Source organism: Leiobunum rupestre, chromosome 3, assembly GCF_980474605.1.
Source record: "Leiobunum rupestre chromosome 3, qqLeiRupe1.1.hap1, whole genome shotgun sequence".
Classification (NCBI taxonomy): Eukaryota; Metazoa; Arthropoda; class Arachnida; order Opiliones; family Sclerosomatidae; genus Leiobunum; species Leiobunum rupestre.
The window spans coordinates 39,216,870-39,243,546 of NC_143386.1; the positions used below are offsets into that span (position 1 = coordinate 39,216,870).

General features: G+C 35.9%; 2 protein-coding genes across 2 annotated transcripts; both read left to right on the top strand.

The window, feature by feature from the left end:
* Window positions 1-5,472: 5,472 nt before the first annotated feature.
* On the top strand, window positions 5,473-26,339 carry LOC149951733 (uncharacterized). Its single transcript, XM_090169653.1, has 3 exons — window positions 5,473-5,590; window positions 24,775-25,196; window positions 25,257-26,339. The coding sequence occupies exons 2-3, from the start codon at window positions 24,891-24,893 to the stop codon at window positions 26,337-26,339; spliced, it is 1,389 nt and encodes a 462-aa protein (XP_090025779.1). The 5' UTR covers window positions 5,473-5,590; window positions 24,775-24,890.
* LOC149951734 (uncharacterized) lies at window positions 5,541-6,845 on the top strand. The gene has a single exon (XM_090168185.1). It carries the CDS (start codon window positions 5,553-5,555, stop codon window positions 6,570-6,572), a length of 1,020 nt encoding a protein of 339 aa, XP_090024311.1. The 5' UTR covers window positions 5,541-5,552; the 3' UTR covers window positions 6,573-6,845.
* Window positions 26,340-26,677: the final 338 nt, after the last annotated feature.

Sequence of the window (26,677 nt, forward strand, 5' to 3'; positions counted from 1 at the left end):
TCACCTTGCGACATCTGGATGGTACGATGACACGGCTGGAAGTATGGATCTGATAACAAACGCCGGATTCATAAAACGTCAGGCTCTAGCCGCTGAATCAAAAGAAATTGAACTTTACGGGAACATTTTTTGTGACATTTTTAATTTCAACAAATATTTAATTAATGGCGTACAACTTATGGTTTCACTCACTAGAAATAGCGATAATTTTACCCTTTTAGCGACACTGTCGACGCGTATAAAGTTGAATTTATAGACGCTGCTCTAATTGTACGTAAAGTTAAAATTATGCCTAAAATTTTATTAGCCCATCAGCAAGGATTATTACGTAGAAATGCCAAATATCCCTTTACTCGTACCAAAATTAAAGTTAAAACATTGGCTAGTTCTATTCAGAACGATAGTTTTGACAATATATTCTTAGGTCCGATGCCCAACAGAGTCATTATTGGTTTAGCCACCAACAAAGCGTATAAGGGCTCCGTTAAGTCTAATCCTTATAATTTTGAAAATTTCGACCTAAATTATTTGGCTCTATACGTTGATAACGAACAAATCCCTTCGAAAGCGTTGACCCCTAATTTTAATAGTAAACAATTTACGCTAGCCTATCATTCGCTATTCTCGGGATCTGGGATACTCTACCAAGACGAGGGAAATCACATCGCGTTGGCTCACTTTCCTCTAGGCTTTGCCCTATATGCTTTTGATTTAACCCCCGACAATTCGGCCAGTGACGTCACGTTTTGGAACCCCGTAAAGAGAGGGCAACTACGTTTAGATTTAGGATTTGGTACCCCTTTAAAAGATTCTACGGTCGTTATCGTGTACGCTGAATTTCAATCTTGTTTACAGATAAATAAAAATAGGAACATTATTCGAGACTATTAAAATGACTACGACAAACGTGGACTTATCTCAGGCACTGTATAAAACACCGAACTTTTTAGGCGTTTTTTCTTCAGATAATTTAAAACCCATGGTGAAATATCCGCAATCGCTTATCATTAATTTTGATAAAAGGGGAGAAACAGGTTCTCATTGGATTTGCGTCTACGTCGATGGCCGAAAACGGGGATTCTATTTTGATTCAATGGGGCTTCCCCCATTTTTACCCCCAATCAGAAAATATTTAAATTCAATGTGTAAGACGTGGACATTTAGCAAAAGACGATTGCAAGGACTAACTAGTAACGTTTGCGGCGAATATTGCGTAATGTATATTTTGCATAGAACTAAAGGACAGAGTACAAAAACGTACTACCAAAAGTTTTCCAAAAATTGGGAAAAAAACGACAGCAAGATATTTTTATCTTTCGCAAATCATGCTAGAAAAATCATCACATCGAATTTGGCGAATCCATTAGCTAGAGAGAGAGGTATGGTGACTGACTGGAAAAAATCCGGTTCCAGAGGATAAAACAATATATTCCCACGCTATCTGGTATCTTTTAGAGATATGACCCGACCTCTCTCGAAAACATGCGCGCGCTTCTACGAGCGCCAAACCATTTACTTTCGAATAAAATAAACCATCCAAAAACAAAAAAATTAAAATAGAATCAGAAAGTATTGGTATACTAGTTAGGACAACGGGGGTGGTTTACGCAATCTAGCATGAAAACAAAACATTGGTAGAAATATATTATTGCATTATTCCTGTACGTTCTATTTAAAGTACTTTCTAAAAGTCATTGAAATCTGTTACCGTCTTGAACCATTGAAAGATGTTTTCTACCCGTCATTAACAAAATATCTTTAGTACACGCAAAATAAGATTGGTGAAAAAAAACATTGCCTTAGATAATTTAACAGGGATTTAGTTAGCTTTGGGTCTTGTAATGATAAAAAAGATTGAAATTTGACTCTGCCATTTTATTTAATAATATAAACTCATGTACGCGAAAAAAAAACAATTGTAAACAATTTTTCCTATGTAACTTTTTTTCACTCTTAATAAATACTTTAAAACGTAACAAAAAAAGACTCTTTATTGAAAATCGCTTACCCTTTTTTTTCCAGAATTTCGTTAAGTCAACCAGTCCGATGCAAGAACGTACTACAATGCGGACTCTTATCTGTAAATTTGTTAGACTTTGCACGAACCTAAACCATCTTCTCGTGACGTACGCTAAGAGGAAGATGGTGGAAATTCCCAGTCTCACGAAATTAATTATCTACGAACACTATTTAACCAATGGAAAAATTTACCGACTTTACCCACTTATTTACACACTGAATAGATTCCACACTCACTCACTAACTTAGATTTCATCACGGAAAAGAAGGAGATAGGATATAGGGGCTAGGAATTGGTGGGGATGGAAAATGGTATAAAAAGGGAGTAAACAAATTAGAACAAATTATTCCAACCTTTTTTCTTTGCTTGGAGCAAACCGAAAACGAAATCAAAAATGAGGTAAATATTATTTTAAGATTTAAATAACTTTTAGAACAAAAATTTTAGATTTTAATTTTCTTCATGTAGAATTGAAGAATTGAAGGGTATAGTAATGCAAAGCGCGAGCGACGATTCAATTAAATTTGAGATTAGAATAAGGTAATAAATTAAATTTCACGAATTATTTATACTGTACTAAAGTTGAAATTTTATGTATTGTTCTGTTAGCCTTGAGGTGGGAGAGCCAAAGGGCGGCCCCCGGATGCTTCTTCAAGTCTTGGAACATCAATTATATTGGGACGATGAGGGCGAAATACATTCCAGTAGGATACTACTCATCGTCCCAATTATTTTATAATAAAAAAATTAACATTTATCACGATTCTTTTATTTTCCTATCCAACAATAATCATTTCAGTATATATCAAACATTACAATAACAAGGATTATATGCAATTGCAATTGCTAAAATAGTGTATTCTACCGAGTTAATAGTCTCTAAGATTTCCTCCTGTGGGTTCCCCGAAACAGGATTAATTTTTATCAAAGTTGTATCAGAAGTAAATTAGTGCGAAGTAAGCGCAATGTATATTCAGCTATTCTAATTTGCCTAATTTAACACGTGACGAATTTTTTATCGCTAACCGATGAGCAGTAACCTCTATTTTTGGTTACATTTTACAATCTCCCGTGACGTCAATTGGTTTCAGCCAATGAGAAATCAGGATTTACTTGAAGTTTCGAGTGTTATTTGATCTCTAGATATACGACTCAGCGTTCTTTTAGTTCCTGGACCTCATCGAGAAGAGACACGTAGATTTTCGCGCTCCGTACCCCCGCCTTCTCGACTCTATTTACAGGCAAAGGCTTAAGGATTTCCGTAAAAGTAAGTGACTTTATTATTTTACTGTAGTAGGAAATTAGGCCTTGTTTAAATTGAAGTAAATAGACTTAGATTCTAGTCAAATAGTCTTAGAGTCTAACCAAAATAAATAGAAAAACATTTATTGAAATTTAGGCTTAACCAATTAGGCTTAAGAATGTTGACAATAGCTTATAGAAACTATCAGTTTACAGTATGGACATCGAAGCGTATCGACTTGAAACTTTTCGTCACTGGAGAAATCCGCACGTTACTAAGGAACAACTAGTAAAGGCTGGATTCTACTATATTCAGCGGGGCGATGAAGTACGATGTTACAAGTGCCATGGCGTATTTGAAGGATGGGAATCAGGAGACGTACCAGAATGGGAACATGCTAGATTCTTTCCACACTGTCCGTCGAGGGATAATTCACCATCGGAAAAAAGTACCTTTCGCAAGAATGGGAGATCCCGGCACCACCAAGGTCAGCGGCACTGGAGGATGACGATTTCATATCTATTCCGGTCAGACGTGGTGAGGTAGAACTTTTAATAAAATTATTTATACAAACTGCACTTGCAGAAGGTAGTTCGTTTCAGCCCTTTAAATGAAATTGTACATATTCCTTACGAAGATCGAGTTAATTTTTTTTATATTGATAAAATGCGATTTAAACGCGTTATTTATATTGTCGGACTAATATTAGAACCTGTTTTACGCAATCATGTAATTAAAAGTAAAATAAATTTGGAAATGTATATTTCTTGTTTTTATTGCCTAGAGATTAGAAATTAAGGGGTTCAGAAGCGATAAGCAAATGGGTAAAAATCTAATCTCCAGATATCTGCACGAGGAAAACAAATTCTGGAGAATGGGGATGGGGGGAAAGCAGCTGGTGAACGGGAGAGAGAGAGAAAGTATCCAGTGAATGGGGGTGGGGAAAGCAGCTGGTGAACGGGAGAGAGAATCTGGTAATTAGAAATTCTGGTGATTAAGGGAGGAACGGGGGAAAGGAGCGGGTGAACGAGAGATAAAGTATCCAGTGAATGGGGTTGGGGGAGAGAGAATCTGGTGATTAGAAATTCTGGTGATCAAGGGAGGAACGGGAGAGGCGCGGGTGAACGGCGGGAGCCAAGCTACAGCTTTGTGTCCTTCCGGTGATTGAGAATGAAATTCTCAATCACCGGATGGCCACCCCCCTCTCTGGCCTTTCGCCGGGTTGGTCTTCTCACTTTTTAGAAATATTTCCCCCAGCGACGGGGTAGTCGGCTCAGTAGTTAGGCGCTGACGCACAGTGTTTTAAAATCGACTTTTTGCGGCCAAAATTAAATACCGATAAAATGTAACATAACATTATATATTCTTATGTGATTTTGTGCGTAGAATCTGAAAACATTGATCATTTTTTTCTAAGTGACACCAGGAGGCCAAACGTTTTCTTTACGGAATTTTTCAGGATTTTTTAGCGCAATTCATGTTAAGGGTGGTCATAGACGTTACTTGAAAAATTTTGGCCTTAATAAGTCAGGGAAAATCTGTTAAAATGGTCAGGGGAAACAGAGAATTTGAATCTGAAAATTTTGTGGCAACCCTGGCTCACGTAAGAAAGGCAATTTTGAGAATTGTGAGTGTTCATTTTGATAGTGGTTAAATTGAGAATGCCCACCTCTGGTCCATAGTTACAGTTTTACTTTTGGGTTCGACAAACTAAGGCGAAAATGTCGCGAAATTTAAATTTGCGAAAAATATTAGGCTAAACATGGAATGAAAACCTTTTTTTTCTTTTTTTTTCGTAGAAAAACAGAAAAATTTTGGTTTTAAAAAGGCCTCGGTAATGTTCCGTGTAAAATATCCCGACTATCAACTCTCCGAACAGAATATTTTGCGATCACTTGCCAATAAAATGATAAAACCTTCGAAAGGAGTTTTCCTGTAAGTGGACATTAAATGAAAAAATTTCTGGAATTTACGTTGTGGAACAGACACGTATCTATGCGGTTCGTGACTCGTGTTAGCCAACATCGATTGTTACAAATGTTGGTTCGCCTGAGTTGAACATAAATGTTTTCATTGAAATCTTATTCTTACGAGGGCTGGCCGCCGAATCGGTTTTTAACGAAATATTTTAAAATTCCTTTTTATTTAAATTTAACTGTAATTTAGGGATTTCTAGAAGTGGTTTTATCGATAACGAACAATACAAGACTTTCTGGTTGTATTTGCGAGACAAAATCATAATTCCAAAAGAAACTTTGAACCAAACTTGTAAAGCGTGATTGTGGCAAAATGAGTGGCCAGGAAGACAAGAAGTTCCACTGCACAGAGTGCGTTTACGCAACGAGCCGCAAGAGTGCTTTGATTCTCCACAAAAGAACTCACTCCGGCGTAAAACCATTTCAATGCGACCAGTGTGGGTACGTGTCTGCACAAAAGGGTCATTTGATTTTCCACGAAAGAACTCATTCGGGTGATAAACCATTTCAGTGTGACCAGTGTAGGTACGCGTCTGCACAGAAGGGTCATTTGATTCGCCACGAAAGAACTCATTCGGGTGATAAACCCTTTCAGTGCGACCAGTGTAACTACGCGTCTGCACTTAAGGGTGATTTGATTGTCCACAAAAGAACTAACTCAGGCGAAAAACCATTTCAGTGTGACCAGTGTAACTACGCGTCTGCACTTAAGGGTGATTTGATTGTCCACAAAAGAACTAACTCAGGCGAAAAACCATTTCAGTGTGACCAGTGTAGCTATGCGTCTGCGACTAAGGGTAATTTGATCAGCCACAAAAGAAGACACTCGAACGAGAAGCCCTTTGGATGTACGAAGTGCCTTTATCGGGCCAAACATAAGAACAGTTTACTTCGCCACGAAAGAGCACGTCACTCTGAACGGGAAAAGACCAACAAATGCCCCTGTTGCGACCGGATATTCGCTACCAATAGAACCCTCCAAGGGCACCTTCGAGTTCATGGTCCATCTGGAAACCAAATTGGCGCATCGAACAGTCACCAGCCAGAACTAGCCTGCCAATCACAACCACGTCAATTTGACTCCTCTGGTCGTCAGAAGGGGGGCAGGTATTGCTTGGTGCTACTGCGAAGTTTGACGAAGGAACAGATTAAATCTCTCACTGGGAAGCATCACCGCGTCCACGCCGCGAAAGCGGAAGTTGGCGAACCTGATGCTGACACTGCAACCATAAAGAAAGAAATGGATTCCGGCTCTGAATGTCTCAACATCGATGTCATCAGCGTCAAACGAGAGCCTTTTTTTGACTTCATCGACGAATTTCCGGTTCCGTAAGTCCTAAAAAAAGAAGAGTTGGAATATCGCCCAGTTGGGGACAACAACGAGGGTGTCCCAACGAACCGAGACACCCGATCAAGATCGAGTTCCCACATGAAGAAGAAACCAACGAAAGCCAATGTTCATTATAATTATGTGTTTTTCCTTCCGATTTATTTACTTTTCATAGTATATTTCATAAACTGTCTTCAAAACAACTCATGGACCCATTCATAGACGAATTTTGCATTTGTTAACTGTTTCAGATATTGTTCTTAAATTGATGGAGATTCTTTGGTTTTTTCATGTTCAGATGAAGTTTAAACTAAAGTCAATAAAATTTAACTTTCAAAGGAGGAGATCTGTAGTTTCTGAACCGCCATCTCAAGAATCATTACTTAGCGTCTAAATGTATGTATATAATTACTTTATATTTGTTAGGGTTTAGCTTTTTTTGCCACCTTTTTATTATGGGCTTTTCTACTTTTTTGTGTAATTTAACTGCTTTTTAGTCCATTAGTGATTTTTACTTAGTTAAAAATTGCTCGAAATTGTCATACAGCTAGGAAATTTGATAGATAAAAATATTATATTGGTTGGCTTTTTATGAGCAATTTAAACAATTGTACCTAGATCGTTTCAGTATGGGATTTACAGACAATTTCAATTTTTTTTAAGATACCAAGCATCTCCACAACTCATAGTTAACTAAATGGTAAAACGCTTCGAACTAGGGGGTAAAGGGGATTAAGTTACGAATTTTTTGGACATAAACGAAATGACAGAAAGAAAAAGGTAATTAATTCCTTAGGATGCATTGTCCTTTACCCTAGTACTAACTGCAGTACGAAATGCTGGAAGACTATTCCAATCATTGACAACGCGCACAGAAAAATGATGTTGTTTTACTGACAGTTTAACAAAAGGTTTTCGTAGTTTCGCATGATGACCACGAGTCTAAGTAACCGAGGAAGGCTCAAAGTGAGCAATCAATTCGTCCATGATAAATGTCACGCAGAAACACTAGATCAATGATTCTGTGACGTACCGACGGCGTTAAAAGTCCCAAGCCAATATTACGTTGTTGAGGAAAACAATTTTGTAAGTTCCGTGTTAATTTGGTATAACGGCGACCATATAACAGACCCATCATCAAAGACTGGTGGATAAGGGACGTCAAGACAGTTTTACTAAATGTTTTATTGTAGAAGCAGAAATTCCTAGGCCAGCGATTGAGTTAACACGAGTAGCCACTTTGGCAGAATGACCAACAACAACGACACCAAGATCTCGTACTTAAGTGGCTATAAATTTGTTAGGTTTTAGCCTTTTCCCCCTTTTTATTATGGACTTTTCTACCTTTTTCGCGTAATTTAACTGCATTGCAGTCCATCGGTGGGTTTTATTAATGGTGGTAACGCCGTTTACTCTACGCGTTTTCTAGGGCGAGCTTAACCTGTCTTTTAGTTCGGCAAGGAATCTAGAGATGGCGCCACATTAGCGGCCAATTTACGACCGAATGGAATCGACTTACATTTCGGTAGTTTGTTACTAAAATAAGTTTTAATTATACGGTATCATAAGTAACGTAATAAGTATATCATTTGCACTCTTGTCCATGGTTATGTTTTCTCAATACTACCTGTTTCAATTAGTAGTAGAGCTATAATCAAATCCTTAATCCGGAAGTCGGACCAGTCGAAATATTAGTTCCCCATTGACGTAGCAGGGGAAAATCCGTGTAACTCGCACTCTATTGGCCCAAGTTACGAGAGGTTTTGCTATCTTTGATAAATGCCCAACTTTCTAACGCTTTTACTAAATTTAAATAAAAATGAATTAAATCACCGATTTAAATCAAAATGAATGAATACACTGATTTAAATAAAAATGAATGATATCACTGATTTAAATAAAAATGAATTCAATCACCGAATTAAATAAAAATGAATGATATCACTGATTTAAATAAAAATGAATTAAATCACCGATTTAAATAAAAATGAATGATATCACCGATTTAAATAAAAATGAATGCTATCACTGATTTAAATAAAAATGAATGATATCACCGATTTAAATAAAAATGAATGCTATCACTGATTTAAATAAAAATGAATGATATCACCGATTTAAACAAAAATGAATTATATCACTGATTTAAATAAAAATTAATGATATCACCGATTTAAATAAAAATGAATGCTATCACTGATTTAAATAAAAATGAATGATATCACCGATTTAAATAAAAATGAATGATATCACTGATTTAAATAAAAATGAATGAAATCACCGATTTAAATAAAAATGAATGATATCACCGATTTAAATAAAAATGAATGATATCACCGATTTAAATAAAAATGAATGATATCACTGATTTAAATAAAAATGAATGATATCACTGATTTAAATAAAAATGAGTTCAATCACCGATTTAAATAAAAATGAATTCAATCACCCATTTAAATAAAAATGAATTAAATCTCTGATTAAAAAAAATGAATTAAATCTCTGATTTAAAAAAATGAATTAAATATCTGATTTAAAAAAAAATGAATTCAATCACCGATTTAAATAAAAATGAATGATATCACTGATTTAAATAAAAATGAATTAAATCACCGATTTAAATAAAAATTAATTCAATCACCGATTTAAATAAAAATGAATTCAATCACCGATTTAAACCCCAATGAATTAAATCACTGATTTAAATCAAAATAAATTAAATCACTGATTTAAATCAAAATAAATTAAATCACTGCTTTAAATCAAAGCGAATTAAGTCACTGATTTAAATCAAAGCTAATTAAATAAATGATTTAAATCAAAGCTAATTAAATAAATGATTTAAATCAAAGCTAATTAAATAAATGATTTAAATCAAAGCGAATTAAACTTATATATTAGTTTAAATCAGAAACCCTAAATACTACTAAAAATAACCCTTTAAATTCCTCTGCAAATGCTTTTTGTATTTACCTAGACCTTTCTTTAATCAGATAACTTTGGAAAAGAGTTATCTGGAAAACCTAGTTGGTGGGTTAAACGCATGGATATTAGTGCTAAAACCTTCCTCATTTATCGGTGAAATCTTTAAACGTTGTAGACAGTGAAATAATTATCTCGTTGACTGTGTTACATTTATTATTGATTGCGCAAATGTTAGATTTTTAATATTTTAAATGTGACCTCTGAATGAAAGTTACTTTAGCTACATGTATGAACAAAAATATCTTATGAACATAAGCCAAATTTTTAAAAACACGGTTAATGCAGAGTTCCGTGTCATTCTGATGTACCAATATAAACTGTTTGGGAAGGGTTTATAAGTGAAGTTAGAAATTTAAACTTATTAATTTTCATATTTAAACAATTCAAAAATGACGAAAGGAATTACATCGCCGTTCAATATCGCCAAGCGAAAATTTGATAATAACCAGAATATTCAAATACTGAAACAGTCTGATGGTTGCTACAGCAAGAAGGTTAATGAGGCGAGGAGAAGCACCTCGATCAGGCATTATAACAAGACGTTGCTCTAACTGCCTTCGTGAAACTTTTAAACTTCATTTACATTTGTGTATTTTTCATTTCTATTTTTCAATTAAAAACATTTTAATTGTTTAAACAAGCATTTTTTAATGATAAAAATTGGGATTGTTTTATTAAGTGAGGGTGACCAATATGTAGTATTAGTCTATTGGTTATTGGTTCGGTATGTTTAAATCGGGTTATGCCTGAAAACAACTGCTAAATATTAAAGAGATAATGCAAATAATTTAGTCAAACATCACATTTGAATTTATGTCAAATTTATTAAATAAAGGGTAAATTTGATTGGAATAACGCTGAATCAAAAAAAGGTTTTGGAGTAATTATACCGTGATAATAACCAAGGCAGCACCTTAAAGCGAGTGTCCGCTCGTCGTGTACTGGCTTTTTTTAGCTAGCGTCGAAATCTAAACAAGATACCTAAGCTATATTTTGACCCAAAAGGCGGGACATAAAAGCACCCCTCGCGTTGATTGCCTCGTTTGTAAATGTTGGTCGTGGTGGGAGATGACAAGGTTTTTAGCTATTGCGCAAACAAAAGAGAAGACGACATCTTGAGAGATACACCGCCAGGCCCGGACTAGCAGCGGCTAGAGACAGTAAAGTGGACCCCCATTACAGACTATAGAGCTAGTTCAGCAGGACTAACAACCTTTGTTAATCTTTGGTTTAAGATAATTCGGATTATTTCCTGTCTTTATATGAATATTTTAGAGGCGTACCTTTGCGGAGTTGTAGGAGGGACCCTAGGTGTTGAAGTATGTTTTGGGTTAAGAATATTTGCATGATCTAAGTTTATTTTTAAGCCCGTGGATTTGCCATCATACATTTATTACAAAAATCATTTAAAATAAGAAAAAGGGCGCGGAAAGCCGGAAATTAGTGAAGCCTAGGCTAGCAACTACACTACTCCTAAAAATACGAGTGTCTCAATCCCGATCCTGTTCGCATCTCTGATTCGCTGTTTTTCTCGTCTGCTTTTTGTGGTTATATAAATGATTTTTTAAAAACACGTTTTAATCTTGAATGTATAAGAACACCATTGAAATTTTCTCATGCATATTCAACTTTATTTTCTGTTCATTATAGTATCAAATGTAATAATTTTTGACTTTACTAAGTCCATGTCAATAAAATTTCCCACTCTAAAAAATATTAGCTAAATTTAGGTTTGTAATTGTTGAAGACACTAATAGGCTAGTGTAGATGTAATATTTAAAACTATGATAATGATGTTAAAATATCTGAAAATTTTAATTTTTTAGTCTCTAACTGTCACAGTTTACTAATCTATTTTACAAAATGTACAACCCTGAATTTTAAACTTTCCTAATTCGTTAAACAGACGACGCCACGAAAGCAGACGAGAAAAACAGCGAATCAGAGATGCGTACAGGATCGGGATTGAGACACTCGTCTAAAAATCGACGGCATTCCATTTCTTACGGGTTTGCCAGATAAATATTTTCTCTAAAAAACCGGCCAAACCTTCACCTCCTCCGAACTCAAAAGGGGGAAAGAACACCGCGCCGATTTTATAGAACGCTCTTTTCGGGCCCCATGCAGCCAGTCAAAGATAATCTAGACTATGTACCCTATATTGGAAATGCGGCGAGATTCCTACGGGCTCCCGTCTAACCATGCGATTCCCTAGTTGCGGGGGGGCAATGTAATAGCGTGGGGGTAAAAAGTCTGAAAAATTCAGTTCGGTTCAGTTTTAAATCTCGTGTCCGCGGTCGGTGCTGGCTGCTGGCAGTTTAAACAAAAAAATCGGGACTGGAGGACGAGGCCCGAGGGTTCGACCAAGTTTGATTTGAAGCGTAATTTTTCTTTATTTTACTGATTGGATTTCAAAGGTATTTGTTTTAAGTTACATTAACCAGATATAATATTAAACTAAGGTTTATTTTATTTTACCAAGGTGTAAACTAAATATGGGAAAATCTTACCAATTCAAGAGTTGTTAGAACTATCACAAATCATCTTTAATCATAAGTTCGGTTAAATTGAAATTGTAGCGAAGTTTATTAATACGTTGGTGCCTTCAATTGTAAATATGGACAAGTAATGGAAGGCTTCATTTGTCTTCATTTTTATTGGATTTGCCTTAATTTTTTTCTAAGCAAAGTTGTTTAAAAAGAATGAAAATATAGAAAAACCATTTGAAATTAAGCATTTAAAACTTTTTTTTACAAAAGGTAAATCAGGAGATTCAATCTTTTCATTGGGTAAAGATATTAATTTTGAGGCGTTTTTTAAAGTTTACCCTGAAATTATATTTAAAACAAACAATAGATGACTACATCGATGATAATTAAAATTGTAATACTAACCATTCGGCTTTTTACCTCCCCTAGGAGGGGTTATACAACCAGCGTGTCAGTCTCTGTGTGTGTGGGTGTGTGTGGCCTGCGAATGCGTTCGCATTTTCGGGGCCAAGGGTAATCACTGCGTACGCAGTCGAACAACCGTTTTACCAGTTTAAAGGTTGGCAAAACGGTAAGCGTTAACGAATAATTTTGTGATTGCGTTGAGTTTTTTTTTTCGTTAACGCCCACCGTCGCTACGTTTGTTATGGATGCGTATTCTCCAGCTCCTTCTTATTGACTTATTACGTTCTTTTTTGTCTAATCTTTGGTATTGTTGGTTTTTCTGTCTTATATTTGTATCTACTATATTTTAAGTTTATTTCTTTTTTCCCGCAAAATCGTCCAGTCTTAGAGGAACCTTTCAGAGCGTAAGTCATGCCCAAAAGCTTAACCGGTTTCATTATAATAACGTGAAAAATCGTATTTGTGAATGGTAAGGTGTTGCGCTTCTTGATATTATATTTTCTATTGCTTGATTTCTAAGTATTTGAACTAATTTATTGCTTGACTGCGTTATAATATTTTTCTTTGAATTATTTTGATTCTGAAGTCTGATTGCTTGACTGCGTTATAATATTTTTCTATGAGTTTTGTTTCTGAAGTCTGATTGATTGGGTGGTTATTGTGTATTTTTCTATTCGTTATTTTTATTTTTTGATACTCTAATATTTTAAACTGGATATAGTATAACGTTACTTCTGCGTATTTCGAATGTGCGTGACGTGGAGGGTATTTTCACGTTTTATTAGAATCAGTTTTTTTTTATTTTAAATATCTTTCGTTTTATTTGTATTTTATTTCGTTTTTCAGTCGTATATTTTTATCGAGTTGTATACATCGTGCGCTTACACTTATGTTGGTCTGGTTTTTAACTGGGTCGTCATTACTTCGTAATTTATTTTAAACGTTTTCTCGACTGATTAAGATGTTTAATGCAGTTCATCAATTAAGTTCGTTTGTTTTTATTTATAAAGAGCCCTAACTATTCCGTCTACGGTCATTTATTGATATACGAGCTGTCGTTTAGTCAAGTGGCTTTCTGTGCTTTGTGAATGGTAAGTTTTTCGCTTCTTGTTAATACATTTTTTATTGGTGTGGATATTTGGACATCTACGATTCCTAATGCAGTCATTGATTTCCTGGGTGTGCGAGTCATTATATGATATTTCAAATTGGACGGTATTGGTATTTTTCATGCCGTATGTGTCACAAAGTCAACAGGAAATCTACGAGTCGTCCATTAACACTATGAGCAACAAACACAACACCCCACACAAGGAGTACGCAACCCCTCAAAAGTCGTGGATTTTCTTGTTCATATTTTTCATTGGCTAGACGCTTTAGCGCCTGCTGCCGTCGGAAGGGGGAAATTTGGAAATTGTCAACCCCCCCCCACCTGTAAAACGTTCAGCGTAAAGGCTCGTGACTCTCGTCCAATAAAATTCGTACACAACCCTTCGTTAGCGTGTTTAAAGGCTAGATGCGTTCTCCTTGTGTTTGTTGCTCCTAGATTACCCGATATCGAATATAGCTATTCTACGGTATCTTCATCAAGGGCGAGTGTTGAAATAAAATGAGCGGCAAGTATTTCGTAAGCGAGAAAAATACAAATACCCTCTGTAGATATTTCTTTCATTAAAATTGGCTTCGTATTATATTTAGCTGATAAACTTGTACCGTAAATAGGGTTAAATTCAATTGTGAATTGTTTTAGTACGTCTAACTCACTGTTGTAACTACTTAATTTATAATATTCTGAATAAATTATACTCGGTTGTTTCGTCTCATTTATTTTAATTATAATTAAAATTTTAAACCGGGCGGGATTGAACCGGGATAACGTTTTTAGTAAATAACTCGGAATTGCGGCGATATATCTTTAAGGGTCATCTCGACAAATGAATACCGCTAGGGACAATTCTTCCGAGGAGAGGTATATTTAGGCTTGCCAACTTGTTAGATTTGGGTTGTTTCTTTTGTCAATAAGCGTGATCCATTTTTAGCCCGAGGCCCGAACGAGGTCCAGATACCGAAGCAGACGAACCCGCTGAAACTTTTCAGTCTAAACTTTCACCCCCACCTCTCCCAAGGAGGATAGGAAGGGAGGTGAAGTAGGAGGGATGAACGCGCCAGCATCCTTGTAAGAAGCTTAGTGCGAGAAAATTTCGGAAAAATAGCGGCAACACGTAGCGCATTTAGCTTACGTTTCTACCCCCTGCTTAGGCCTAAAGTGGTGCCTTGGGTATTAGCCTAGAAAAAATAGAAAAAAACTCTAATAAAACCTTAAAAATAATATAAAAATATAAATATAAATATAAATATATATACATATTTTTATATATATACATATATATAGTATTACCGAATATATGTACTGCAGCGCCTTAAATAGTAAATATATATATATATAGTATTACCAAATATATGTACTGCAGCGCCTTAAATAGTAAATATAATTTTATTTTGTCTGTTCTACAGTATTCCTAAAGTCCTGTATCTCGGCTTCTGCCTATGAAGTTTGCATTTGTCCATCCGTTTTTCTCAAATTCTCCCGTCTACCATGGCAGGATAAAATGCATAATATCAAATTTGATCTGCCTTATGTAGCGGAAATTTCTTGAAAATATTACAAAATAAGTTAATTTCACCTTTAAATCGATCTACATCTAGATCTTTCAGTCGCATTACCTTTCCCTCCGTGTGAGAACTCCTGAATATCATTGTAGATATCCTATGGTCGCTTTCGCTTATGTCATCGCTTACTCAGCAATTTATGATTGAATCATACATATTTCGAGCCGAAATAGTGAAATCGATCCCACTACGGTTTTAAGAAGATAACTTTGAGTTTCATCCTTTTCTTCAAAAGCAAGTTCGTTACTATAGTGAGTTGCAGGCTAAGAAAGACAAAATATATAGTACAGTCGGCGCAAGGATACCTCGGATCTTACCGGTTAGTAGACCGCGCGAAATTTAAATTTAGCCCCTTAACGGTCAAATTCAAATTTGGCTATTTTTGTCGTCTTTTAGCGCCATCTAGACACCGAAATTGGAATCTTTATTTTGAAATTTCATGTATTCGTTAGTTTAATTACTGAATACATCTGAAATATTTTGCTATAGAAAGTTCGATAATGGAAGCTCCAAATATTTTAACTGCCGATTTAACTGGTAAGACGTACAAATAAATTTAAATTAGCTGAACTGGCCACATATTGCAATTTAAATTGAAAAGAAACTTCTTCCTAACATTCCACCAAGAAGCGTTATTGTAATGGATAACGCGTCTTACCACAGTAAGAAATTAGAAGTTATACCAACCATGGCTACAAGAAAAGATGGTATCATCAAGTGGTTGAACGAATGATGTGGGAGGCTGATAATTTACGAGAAAGTTTGCAAAAGCAATATGTATTCCAGATTACTTTTAGTAGCACCGAAGAAAGCAGTTCGGAAAGCGAAACGGACACTGATAATAGTGGTCCCGAGGAATGTGATAATTGATTTCTTATTGTTTTATTTGTTTAGAATTCATTGATTTTGTTATAATAAATTGACAATATCCAATAATTTTTTTCAGTTAATATGTTTTCTCTAGTCTTATCAAATAAAGTCTTAGTCTGTTTATTTGAATATTATTGCTCGTTTGTTTACAAAAAAAACAAATAATTATGCATACTATTTTAAATTTAAGAATGATAGGAAAGTCTTATCTTTTAAATTTGCTCGCCCCCACAACTTGAAATTGAAAAATAAAGATTCCAATTTCAGTTTCTAGATGGCGCAAAAAGCCGACGATAATAGCAAAATTCGAATTTGACCGTAAAGTGGCCAAATTTAAATTTCGCGCGGTCGACTAACCGGAAACAATCTGAGGTATCCTTGCGCCGACTGTACTATATATTTTGTCTTTCTTAGCCTGCAACTCACTATAGTAATTTATTAGGAACATCTTCCTCAACGGCAGAAATCATAACCCATGTGTTATTAAATTATGTGTACTAGATTTTTACTAAATCGCTAAGAGCGGTCGATACCCCAATACTTTTTCAGCTTCTTAAGATCTTCTGAAGTCTCTACTTGAACTACCAGTGCTTTTTTTTCTGGGTCAGACATTTTTCTTTTTCATTTTGAACTTCCATAGATTAAGATATCGTACTCCAATTTCGTTATTAAAGCATCGGACGTTTCTTGTTTGTACTACTTCGAGGGGAGACTCGTACATTAACAGGGTGAATTGGTACATTTGTTCCAATTTGATGGTTAGGCCTTTTCGAACTACTTCAGATAAGGTTCATTTTTACATGGAAAGCTTTGATTTTGGGCACTAGCACGTTTAATGCTGGAAAGCTCCAAGCGGGTCGCAATTACCGGTTTTTCGATACTTATGGTCCCTTAAGAAAATATTGAAACTAAAGATTAGTTTTTCACACACTTTTCTTGTTGAAATACCAACTGAGATTAGATTCTTGAGGACATATAAAAAATTAGTTTTAGATATCTAATTGTGAATTGGCAAATGCAATGATTGAGGTGATCAATTACGAACGAAGCAGGGGTGCTGAATTTGATGTGAAATGCCACTAAAAATGGGTACGAGTGGCTTCTAATCTCAACGTTAGTAAAAGAAGCCTAAAGCGTGCGGCCATTTTTTACTCGAAAAACTACAATCAAAATAAATGTGTAATGAAAGCATATTTTAAGGAAATGCTTGAAAAGGATCCTATCCATTCTCCAAACAATAACTTTAATAATGTAGAAGCTGAAACTTTGTTTTCTAGAAAAAAACGCAATATAATAACGATTTATTGGTTGCTGATAATGATTCTGAGATTTTGCATAGCGTAGATGATATAAATGGACCATCTAATATTGATAACAAAGCTATCATAGTAGTCGATAAACAAAATGTTAGTAGGCCCATTGATGAGTTACAAATATCTCACGTACCAGTGTTAAATGGCGTCAAATAAAATTTTGCAATCAAACAAACGTCGTACCACAAGAAAAAATAAACCAAATTTTGACAAAGACTTTCAATATGGGACTAAAATAAATGGAAATCAAAAATACTGTATTTGTGACAAACCACATGATGGGAATATGTATTTCAAATGCACATCCTGTAAAGCCTGGCTTCATAATAAGTGCATTGGCTTTAGCGAAAGGCCAAATACTGAAAACCGTATCAAGGGGGACAAAAATTTTAGTTGCTCTACGTGTCTTTTAAAAGCTATGAGACGCGGGAATGAGAATGCGTACCAGAATTGTTGGTTTTCGTCACTTTTGCAAAGTTTGTTGGAACTTATTTCGTTTCAAAACTGTTCCATTTCGGACGCAACACTTAAATCTTTTGTCTCCGCATTTAAAGAGACATCAAAGTATAGCGTATCAACTGCTAAAGTTTTACCAATTTTAAAATATATTGAAAAAATTTCTTGTAATAAATTAAACATGAGTGTTCATTACCAGCTTGGGCAAATTTACGATCCTGTAGATTTTTTTAATCTTATTGCTCCCATGTGCCGTGATATATTTGTTACCTTGTAAGTATTGCAAATTTGAAATTTTTCGAAACTCCGAAAACCTTAACATTATTTTGGATACAGCCACAAGCAATATTGTTGACTACGTGAAGGAACTAGAAACAAGCGTAAGAATGGAATGTAAGAACTGCTTTATTCCTTGTGAATTTAAAATTTCAGAGCCATGCAGCATTCTGGCATTTAACTGCCCAAGAAAACTAGATCCGAGTCTTACCAAAAATCGTCAAACATGCCAACTTCAATCTCAAATACAATACTTTGAATTTCCTTAGTATTTAAAAAGTTGCGTATTGCACCAAGGAGATTTAGACGTTTCATCAAGTCATTATTTAGCGTACGTGAAGTACAACTTTCAGGCTTCGGGTTGTTACGACGACTCTCGTAAATCAGTTTTAAACAATCCAGATATAGGTAAAGACTGGGTTTTGGCATTTTACGAAATTGATAAAAAACCTGTGAGCCATGTTAATCGCACTAAATTGAATAAAAGGCTAGTGAAATTGGAAAATGAGGTAGTAGAAGTTAAAATAATCGATAAGGCTCTCAATGAAAATGGTAATAATTTATTAAATTTTAAATTGAGAAAAAATGATAAGCCCGTATCAGAAAGAAATGCCGCTACTCAATTGCTTAATTCTGAACCTAGAACTAACGAGGAACAAGCTTTAGAAAGAAATGATCAATTTGTTCATTTGGAAAATAGAACTAACGATATCCAAGTATTAGACCCTTTAGAAGATTACGAGATAACATTACGTGAAAACGATCCTTCTCCTAACCCTTTTAGTCCTCTTCTCATTAATATTGACCCTCTTTACCAAACTAGTAGCCCCGCTGCTATGGATACTGAAACTTCTCAACTTCATGAAGGTATTTTCACTCCTGTGGAAAAGAATTTATCTCCCCATAGCACTGTCTTTTCTGAGACTTCTAATGATTCGCTTGAAACCAAAACCTATGAAACTGAAGAAGTACCCATAAATGATATTTTCTCCCGCAAGTGAAATCGGGCTAAACGAGTCTTCAACAAAAAATGTCAGTTTTAACATGTCCCTTGCTGAGTGGGAAAAGATGAGCAAATGGCAATATTCCCGTACTTCCTTAAACCCAAAATATTACAAACCAGTACTTGATAAAATATTGACGATAAAAAGTCCCATTTGCATGTGTAATATCAGTTACAATTACGCACCAGTCAATTCACCAAGCGGTGTCATCTTTACGTGCAATCTTTACTGCTCTAGAAAGAAATTAGCAGAAAACCCATGCCCAGCAGAATATAGGGTCAATATATTTGAAGATCTTCACGGCGAAATTATACATTTAACTAATCCTAGTCATAAATCAGGTGTGATGGCATGCACCCAATTAAATGGTAGAAAAAGAGAGAAAGTCAAAGATGAATTTAGGCGACACCCATCTTTGAAAACTTTACAAACACTACACAAATTAAACAGCCTGGTCTCGAGCGATGATTTGAGTAGATTTAATTTAAGGAATTCAGTTATTCGATCCGGTACCTTAAGACAAGCCAAAGCTGAGGCATTCCGAGAAGAGCAGTTGGCTAGAGACCTCTACCTAAGCCTTCGCTTATTAGCCCAACATAAACAATATGGAAAATATGTACAGACAGTAGGTATTTCCCCTCATTTTATATATATGTAGTCGAAAGAGTCAGTCGCCTTATTTCGTGATAACTGTAAATGAGATATTATATTCTGGGATGCAACGGGCTCGGTCGCCCAAAAAGCAGGAAAGAGACATCCGAATAAAGAAGGTGAAACTTCAGTCCCAATACCTTCGGCCGAATTACTAACGGACGATCAAAGTTTGAATATTATTCAAAACTGGCTTTCTAGTTTTCTAAGGGCACAGGAATCTCTCCTAGGAGCAAGACGTGCCGATATTAGGAAACCAGCTATAATTTCTAGCGATAGAAGTTTAGTTGTAATAAGCGCTGCTTTAAAGGAATTTAATAACATGACGTTAGAAATCTACTTGGAAAAATGTAAAAATATTCTAATCGGCCAAGTTTCTGAAAATGACTTAGATATGACTATAATACAGTGTGGAAATTGTCATATGATGAAAGATGCTAGTATTCTTGCAAAGAAATGCTATAATAAAAAGCGAGAATTAGGAATGTATATGGTAAGTATAATAATTAACAGTTCCCTATTAGAGGAAGTGAAAAACAAAATCTACAGCGTCGCTGTTGTTCTCCTTTCCAAATTTAAAAACAGTTTCTTTGAGAAGCATTTAGATAAGATTTCCAGCTATGTTAATGAGTTACAAGGGAAGTTAAAAGATTATTTGGAAATTTATATTTCCGAGTCATCGGAAGATGGCGATTCTAGTTCGCATGAGGCATGTTACGACGAAGAATTGGATCTTTTATCTGGTGGAAAATTTCCATATTTCAAACATTTATGCGATAGTATAATACAAGAGGCAAAGTCTGATATTGCCAAGTACCGAATTGAGAGTGACAAAGTTGAAAATGATTGCCTTGGTGCTGAATTCTTAGAATACATGCAAAAAAACTATTTTACTACACTTCCTCTTTGGACTAGAATTCTTTCGGGTGATTTAAGTAGACATTTTGAATTTCAATCTCAATGTGTTCCACGAACCTCTAAACTTCGGAATAATTTCATAGAGGGGCTTGTTAATTATATCGATAATCAAGCTCATACTCAAGGGCACGTAGAATGTTTCCATAAAATTATCAAAGAACATGGAATTTTCAACCAAATGCATAGAGTTGATGTAGCAGTTAAGAAATTGGCGACATTACACCAAGACTTAATGCTCCGCAGTGCAATCCTTTCAAATAAACAAGCGCCAAATCAAGCTCGTAGGTATCGCGAGTTGAAAGATACCTATAAACCTAATAATATCCATACAAAAAGAGACGAATTAAAAACCAATAATTTGAAAAGTTATTTTAGCAGCCCCTTCCTAAAATCAGAAAAACGTTGTGATATAACGGAGATAAGAGTCAGGCCATTACCAAATAGTTCTAAAAGAAAGAAATTGCGACTTGTTCAGGGTAAGGACCATGCACGAAAGAAAGTCAAATCTCGAAAGGAGGGTTTTTACAAGAAAATACCCAAAGTGTCAATTTTTAATCTTTATAAATCAAAAGAAACAAATTCAGAGTTTATTTGAAGAACTCATGTAGTCTATGAACAACCTAAATTAGCATCTAAGACTGCGTTTAGTTTAAAGGATCACGACTATTCCATCAAAGAAAATACCACGCCATGGTCTTCCGTTACAAATCTAACAGGCGGTGGTTCACTTAAACACAATTTATCGCCAAACGAAGGTAAGAGTAAACCAATAGATCTGCATGTGGTGAACGAAGAAAGGAAAAAAATTGTTTTTAAAATGATTAGTGCAGTTGGGTTAAATTGAAAACGAATTGTGGAAATAAAGAACACTGATTTTGACTATTCGGAATTCGAAACTGTGGCACTTTTGGAATCAGATATAAAGGATACATTCAACTCGCAAGGAGAACATTATTTACCACAAGATTTACTATATATATTGGAAAATCCAAATCACACAGATTTCTTGTGGGCTCAAGAACAATACAATCATTGGTTTAACACTGGATATCGATGGCCCTTGGTGCCTAACCCAACAGGAAAATAATTACTAGAAAGAAGTCCAGTTCAAACTGCGGACGAAAGACTGCTAAAAAACGCTAACAAGCATGGGTTAACTGGCACTTTAGCCTTTTATAAACATCAAATTTTGTTATGAAACAAAATTAACAACTGGATTGAACATGAGCAGAGAATAAACCCTCAATTATCACGCACACAAGCTTTTGCGTTGCTAGATCTAACGCCATATTTTATAGAGGATCTAAAGTTCCACGAGGTTTATATGAAAGATAACCCTAAAATAAAGGGACTCTCCCCTTGTCGGAGACAATTAGATTTTTAAGAAGAACCTTCCTCAATTTTATTGAATGTATAAACACTTTAAAACGAGAAATAAAAATTTATAAATGCGGTCAACGAAAAAAAGCCATACAAGTCAATAAAAACCAGTACAAAATCACGAAGTCAAAATAAATTTTGGAATATTTTGTAATACAATAATTAAACAAAAACCATTTGTTAATTATATATTTTATAAAATGATTATTACATAAGCCAAATCATATAAAAATAAATACCATATAACAAAAACCGCGATTCATTTTATGTTCTAAAATGGTACTTATTGGTACTATAGCTCTTTAAGGAAAACGTTAAAAGGTAACTCGACAAACAAGGTAACATTCTTAAGGGTACAATTAGTAGTGTTAGTCATTTTGTTTTCAGGGCGTCTCTATGTGCGGTAATGGCGCTATAAAGTGGCAAATTTGATCCCTCCCTTCAATCTGTGATTTGGTTATTAAACCCGCTTCTGTAATACCGGAAAAATCATTCTGCTAAGAAAACCATTCGAGGTAACTCGACCAACAAGGTAACATTCTAAAGGGTAAAGGAAAATTGTTGTGGTAGGCGAAAAAATACATTAAAATAAAAAATATAAACCAAAATAATAATATATAATTATCTTTATTATTAGTTTTTTACGTCTTAAGAAAATATATGATGTTTAGTTTTGTATTTTGATTTGGATACGTAATATCTAATATATAAAAAAACAATAGTTTATAATAAAATTTATCAGTAAAAACGTTTCATTTTTCGTTTATAAAAAAATGTATATTGTTTAATTTCGTCTTTGGTTTTTGATATTTTTTGGAGTCCAGCGATATCCGGAATATAAATAGGAAAACGTCTCTTACTGCTTTCCCCCTTTTTTTCTGGCAGATTGACGGTGGTATAGACACCAGTTGGTGAGCGATGATTGCGGATTCGCGCGTAACTTTCAAAGATAATAACTCCTAATTCTACAAACAATTCCTCTACTAATACAAAGTATTATCAATTTACTTTAATTAAGGTAAGCAAGATAATAATTTAAAATTTGTTTGGATCGATTCAAAAGATATGTATAGAAATTACCAAAATTTATAGCTAACCCTTGGTAACGAATATCGTATTTATTCAAATTTCAAAAGATGCCGTAGGACCCGAGAGAAGCACTAGTTTTTTAACATTGGAATTTCTCATCCCACTGAACGACGGGGTAGACTGTTTCCCGGAATTCGCTCAAAGCGCTGTGGGAAAAAAGTTTCATTTCTTATAAATTATTTCATAAAAAAGTACATTGATTAAATAAAATATTATTTGTATAATTTTTTCTCACCGCGCTGTGAGCGAATTCCGGAAGAAAGACTATCCCGTCGCTCAGTGGGTTGAGAAATTCCAATGTTAAAAAACTACCGCTTCTCTCGGCGTGATCTCACTCAGCCCACCGTCAGCGCTTTCTAGTGAACGAATTAGGGCTGGTTTACAATAGGGCAAAAACGCCACAACGGTGACAGTCGCCGCAAAAATATTGCACTAGGCCTAACGGGAAATTTTCGCGTCGACGTTCACCACATAGAGATAGAAAAGAAATAGAGGCCCTATTATATCTGACGAAGTTGACCGTGAGTGCCGACCCCCTTTTCGCCAATGTAGGCAGCCATGAGATAGGCAGATTATGTGGCGCCATCGACGCGCGGTGAAATGAAATACATTATGCCTTTTTGAAAATCAACTGTCATTTGATACAAACAAAGAAAAGATAGATGACGCTGCAAATTCTGCCCATCTCCGCTTTCATACATGCGTAGGGGGGGGGATGAATTTTCCCGGTCAAAAACAGGGGTGCCTTATCGCGGTAATCTTCCCTCTATTTATTTTCTATCTCTATGGTTCACTGTCGTGGCGTTTAGCACTAATGTAAACCAGCCTTTATCCCACCGCTGAAGGACGTGGCGCTTCAAATTGAGCAGGCTAGCGTGTCGATCAGCCGATTTCGCTCAACGCACCGCGAACTGAGGGGTCGGACATTTACCAAAATCCCGTACACATTGTCTAAAATCGCAAAATCTTTCAACTCTCTCTATGGTAAATTAACATTGAAATCCCAAAATCACTTCAAAAAGTAATGAAAAAATCGCCAAAATCTCTACGAAATCCCGTACAAAATAACGACAAGTGTCCGACCCCTCGCCGCGAACGATCAGTGACTAAGAGAATTTCACGGCGCTCGGCCTGAGCTGGTTCAGTTTAAGAGAGAGAAAATAGCATCGCCAGTATTGAGCACTAGCTTACTTGATCACTCAAGTTAAAAAGGTCTGAGCGTTCATTTCAGAATTCGCTCACAATTTTTGCCCACCTCTGTTTTATTCTAGACTAATCTAGAGGTTAGTTTTACTTTTGGATTCGACAAAATGAGGTAAAAATGCGGCAAAATTTAAATTTGCTAAATATATTCGGCTTATCATGCAATTAAATAATTTTTTTCTGAAAAATGCAGAAAATTAAAAAAAAGGCTTTGGTAATTGTCCGTGTAACATTTCCCGAGAATCCCGAATAGACCTTCCAAAGGAGTTTTCCTGTAAATAGACGTAAAAATTGTAATTTTTCGGGATTTTACGCTGTGGAACAGAAACGTATCTATGCGGTTTCTATCTCGTGTCAGCCAACCTAGATTGCTAAAAATGTTGGCTCGCGTGAGTCGAACATAAATGTTGACATTGAAATCTTACTATTAGGAGGGCTGGCCGCCGAATCTGTTTTTATCGAAATTTTTTATTATTTAAATTTTACTCTATTTTAGGGATTTCTAGAAGTGGTTTTATCGATAACGAACAATGCAAGACTTTCTGGTTGTATTTGCGAGAGAAATTCCAAAAGAATCTTTGAATTAAACTTATAAAGCGTGATTGAGGCAAAATGAGTGGCCGAGAAGACAAGAAGTTCAAGTGCACAGAGTGCGATTACGCAACGAGCCATAAGAGTGCTTTGATTCGCCACAGAAGAACTCATTCGGGTGAAAAACCATTTCAGTGCGACCAGTGTAGCTACGCGTCTGCAACGAAGGGTTATTTGATTGTCCACGAAAGAACTCACTCCGGCGAAAAGCCATTTCAGTGTGACCAGTGTAGGTACGCGTCTGCACAGAAGAGTCATTTGATTTCCCACAAAAGAACTCATTCGGGTGATAAACCATTTCAGTGTGACCAGTGTGAGTACGCGTCTGCACAGAAGGGTGATTTGATTCGCCACAGAAGAACTCATTCGGGTGAAAAACCATTTCAGTGCGACCAGTGTAGGTACGCGTCTGCACAGAAGCGTTATTTAATGGCCCACAAAAGAACTCATTCGGGTGATAAATCATTTCATTGTGACCAATGTAGGTACGCGTCTGCACAGAAGAGTTATTTGATTGCCCACAAAAGAACTCATTCGGGTGATAAACCATTTCAGTGTGACCAGTGTGAGTACGCGTCTGCACAGAAGGGTGATTTGATTCGCCACAGAAGAACTCATTCGGGTGAAAAACCATTTAAGTGCGACCAGTGTAGGTATGCGTCTGCACAGAAGAGTCATTTGATTGCCCACAAAAGAACTCATTCGGGTGATAAACCATTTCAGTGTGACCAGTGTACGTATGCCTCTGCACAGAAGAGTCATTTGATTGCCCACAAAAGAATTCATTCGGGTGATAAACCATTTCAGTGTGACCAGTGTAGCTACGCGTCAGCAACGAAGGATGATTTGAATCGACACAGAAGAACTCACTCCGGCGAAAAACCATTCCAATGCGACCAGTGTAGTTACGTGTCTGCAACAAAGCGTTATTTAATTCGCCACAAGAGAGCACGTCACTCTCAAGTGGAAAAGACCCACAAATGCCCCTGTGGCGACCGGAACTGCGCTACCAATAAAACCCTCCAAGGTCCCCTTCGAGTTCATGGTCCATCTGGAAACCAAATTGTCGCATCGAACAGTCACCAGCCAGAACTAGCCTGCCAATCACAACCACGTCAATTTGACTTCTCTGGTCGTCAAAAGGGGGGCAGGTATTGTTTGGTGCTACTGCGACGTGTGACGAAGGAGCAGATTAAATCTCTCACTGGGAAGCATCACCGCGTCCATGCCGTGAAAGCGGAAGTAGGCGAACCTGATGCTGAGACCGCAACCATAAAGAAAGAAATGGTTTCCGACTCTGAATGTCTCAACATCGATGTCAGCAGCGTCAAACGAGAGCCTTTTTTTGACTTCATCGACCAATTTCCGGTTCCGTCAGGCTTAAAAAAAAAGAAGAGTTGGACAACAACGAGGGTGTCCCCAGGAACCCGGCCCCTCCCATCAATCTTGAATGAAGAAGACACCAACTAAAGCCAATGTTCATTTTAATTATGTGGTTTTCCTTCCGATTTATTTACTTTTCAAAGTATATTTCATAAACTGTCTTCAAAACAACTCATGGACGCATTCATAGACGAATTTTGCATTTGTAAACTCATTCAGATATTGTTCTTAAATTGATTGAGATTCTTTAGTTTTTTCATGTTCAGATTAAGTTTAAACTAGACTCAATAAAGTTTAACTTTCAAAGGAGGAGATCTGTAGTTTCTGAACCGCCATCTCAAGATTAATTACTTAGCATCTAAATGTATTTCATGTCAATTAACCCTTGGACGAGGCAAATTTAGCATGTTTTAGAGAAAATGTCG

What these genes read in the sequence shown, in the direction of transcription:
- LOC149951734 (XM_090168185.1), top strand. Translation starts at nt 5,553, where the DNA reads ATGAGTGGCCAGGAAGACAAGAAGTTCCACTGCACAGAGTGCGTTTAC.
- LOC149951733 (XM_090169653.1), top strand. Translation starts at nt 24,891, where the DNA reads ATGAGTGGCCGAGAAGACAAGAAGTTCAAGTGCACAGAGTGCGATTAC. An exon ending in ACCAGTGTGAGTACGCGTCT is followed by an intron (nt 25,197 to 25,256) that starts GCACAGAAGGGT and finishes AAACCATTTCAG; the next exon opens with TGCGACCAGTGTAGGTACGC.